Here is a 1,829-nt window from a genome sequence, read left to right on the forward strand (position 1 = left end):
CAAAAAAGATGTCACTCCCAAAACTTATGGCCATGACTGTGTATATATATATATATATATATATTCCACATTGTGGTTCAGGTCTTCCATCCATGAGTTTGGATGAACAGAAAGAAAGAAAGAACGGAAGAAAGAAAGAAAGAATCTAAAGGTGACTAATATCACTCAATCTCCTTGCAGTCAGAATCTGTGAACAATCATACCATCATACTCATGCATCGCCCTCGAAAATGAAAATGTCTGCAATGATCCACAAACATTCAATCAAAACACAAATCAACAGAGGAAATATCAGACTACATTACCAGCTGGGCTTGTCTCTGGTGTGACTGTTGTATGAGTGCTGCTGATGTTAGTAACAGCTGAAAAAAAATAAAGGACTGATGAATATCAATGAATCAGCAATCACACAAATAATACAAAGAGGCTTCAAGACAGATTTCTTTGACCCTATGATTGCTGAAATATGATTGGATAAAAGCTCTAACAAAAACATACACTACTGGAAGCACTGCAACCAAGAGAAAAGCTATGCAATGAAGAGAATAGACTAATGGAAATAATTTAATACACATTAATTGGAAAAAAAATATATTAAAACTAACTCACTGCTTCTGATAGTGTTTAGGTCAGCAGAAAAGGCTTTGCTAGCCCTGACGGCCCACTATTGATATATATATATATATATTAAGGATGGATCGGTTCAAGTTACACATGTATTCGGTTTGTATCATGGTTTCGGTACAGTTCAGTACGTGCTATGTTTAGATAAATAGAGGACTATTGTCAAATAAAAATAAAGAAAATTAGAACAAATAATCTAAATACAAGCAACAGAACAAATACACACAACAAATAAACACTTCACCACACTTTCTCTTGGCTTGTTTTTGCTCACCATAACTAACATGTCTAAACAAACACACAGCTATGGCAACCAAATACATTCTAGTGTTATAAGTCAAGGGTCAAGAGCCCAACTAAAGTAAACACTGACCTCTGCTGAGGTGATCTCTTTTTCTGTTCTTGTTTCTCTTTCTTTCACTGATTCAGTTTGTTAACAGCAGACAGCAGGCAATAATGCTCAATCATCACTCAATTACTATACTAATTATGTCATTAACTTTAACACTGCTTCAGTGTTACTTTTTTAACACGCTGAGTGTGGATTATATAAACACTGGGAGTGTTGATTTAACACTGGGGGTTTTACTGTGTAGTTGTGTAAATACTGTCATACTAACAGCTGTCTGAATTATTTTGGTTGATTGTAATCTATTACATACCTTTCTATCAAAATTATCTAACATTATCAAGATGAATTTGTTCTTACACAGTGTAACTCTGAGTTCTTGTTATATTTTATTACCATTTTCTAAACTATAGTGAATAAACTGTGATAATGTGAGAAATGTTGAAGGTGGCTGAATAAATTTTGGTTTGACTGTATCTATTTGATAAATGAAGTTAACCAATTAACATTATACATACCCTTTTTGTTTCTGTACCCAATATTAACAAAAATTACAAATGCAATAAAAATATCAGTATCGGTACTCGGTATCGGCAAGTACCAAAAATAAAAGTATCGATATCGGCCGAGTACTGGAAAAAGTGGTATCGGTGCATCCCTAGTAAAAATGCCCATAAAATGTAAAAATCAATTTAAACTCATTGGAACAGATTAATTTCTAACACTGTTGTGAACTGACCAGCACACAGAATATGAAGAATATCAAAAACAAGTTTTACTTACACACACACACACACACCAGTACGTATAGGGACATTTAAGAGGGTTTATTCTCCAAATAACTCTAATTTCATGT

General features: G+C 33.5%; 1 protein-coding gene across 2 annotated transcripts in view; it reads right to left on the minus strand.

Annotated features, from left to right (window-relative positions):
• The window catches only part of LOC107698220 (adhesion G protein-coupled receptor L4-like), a 56,548-nt gene that overhangs the window by 29,331 nt on the left and 25,388 nt on the right, over positions 1 to 1,829 (minus strand). For both annotated transcript variants that reach the window (XM_016499187.1, XM_016499186.1), the window contains one exon: positions 306 to 362. In XM_016499187.1, the coding sequence (XP_016354673.1) occupies positions 306 to 362 (57 nt within the window). The remainder of the gene's footprint in view (positions 1 to 305; positions 363 to 1,829) is intronic.

This window comes from Sinocyclocheilus anshuiensis, unplaced genomic scaffold (genome assembly GCF_001515605.1).
Source record: "Sinocyclocheilus anshuiensis isolate Anshui unplaced genomic scaffold, SAMN03320099.WGS_v1.1 scaffold2736, whole genome shotgun sequence".
In the NCBI taxonomy this organism is placed as follows: Eukaryota; Metazoa; Chordata; class Actinopteri; order Cypriniformes; family Cyprinidae; genus Sinocyclocheilus; species Sinocyclocheilus anshuiensis.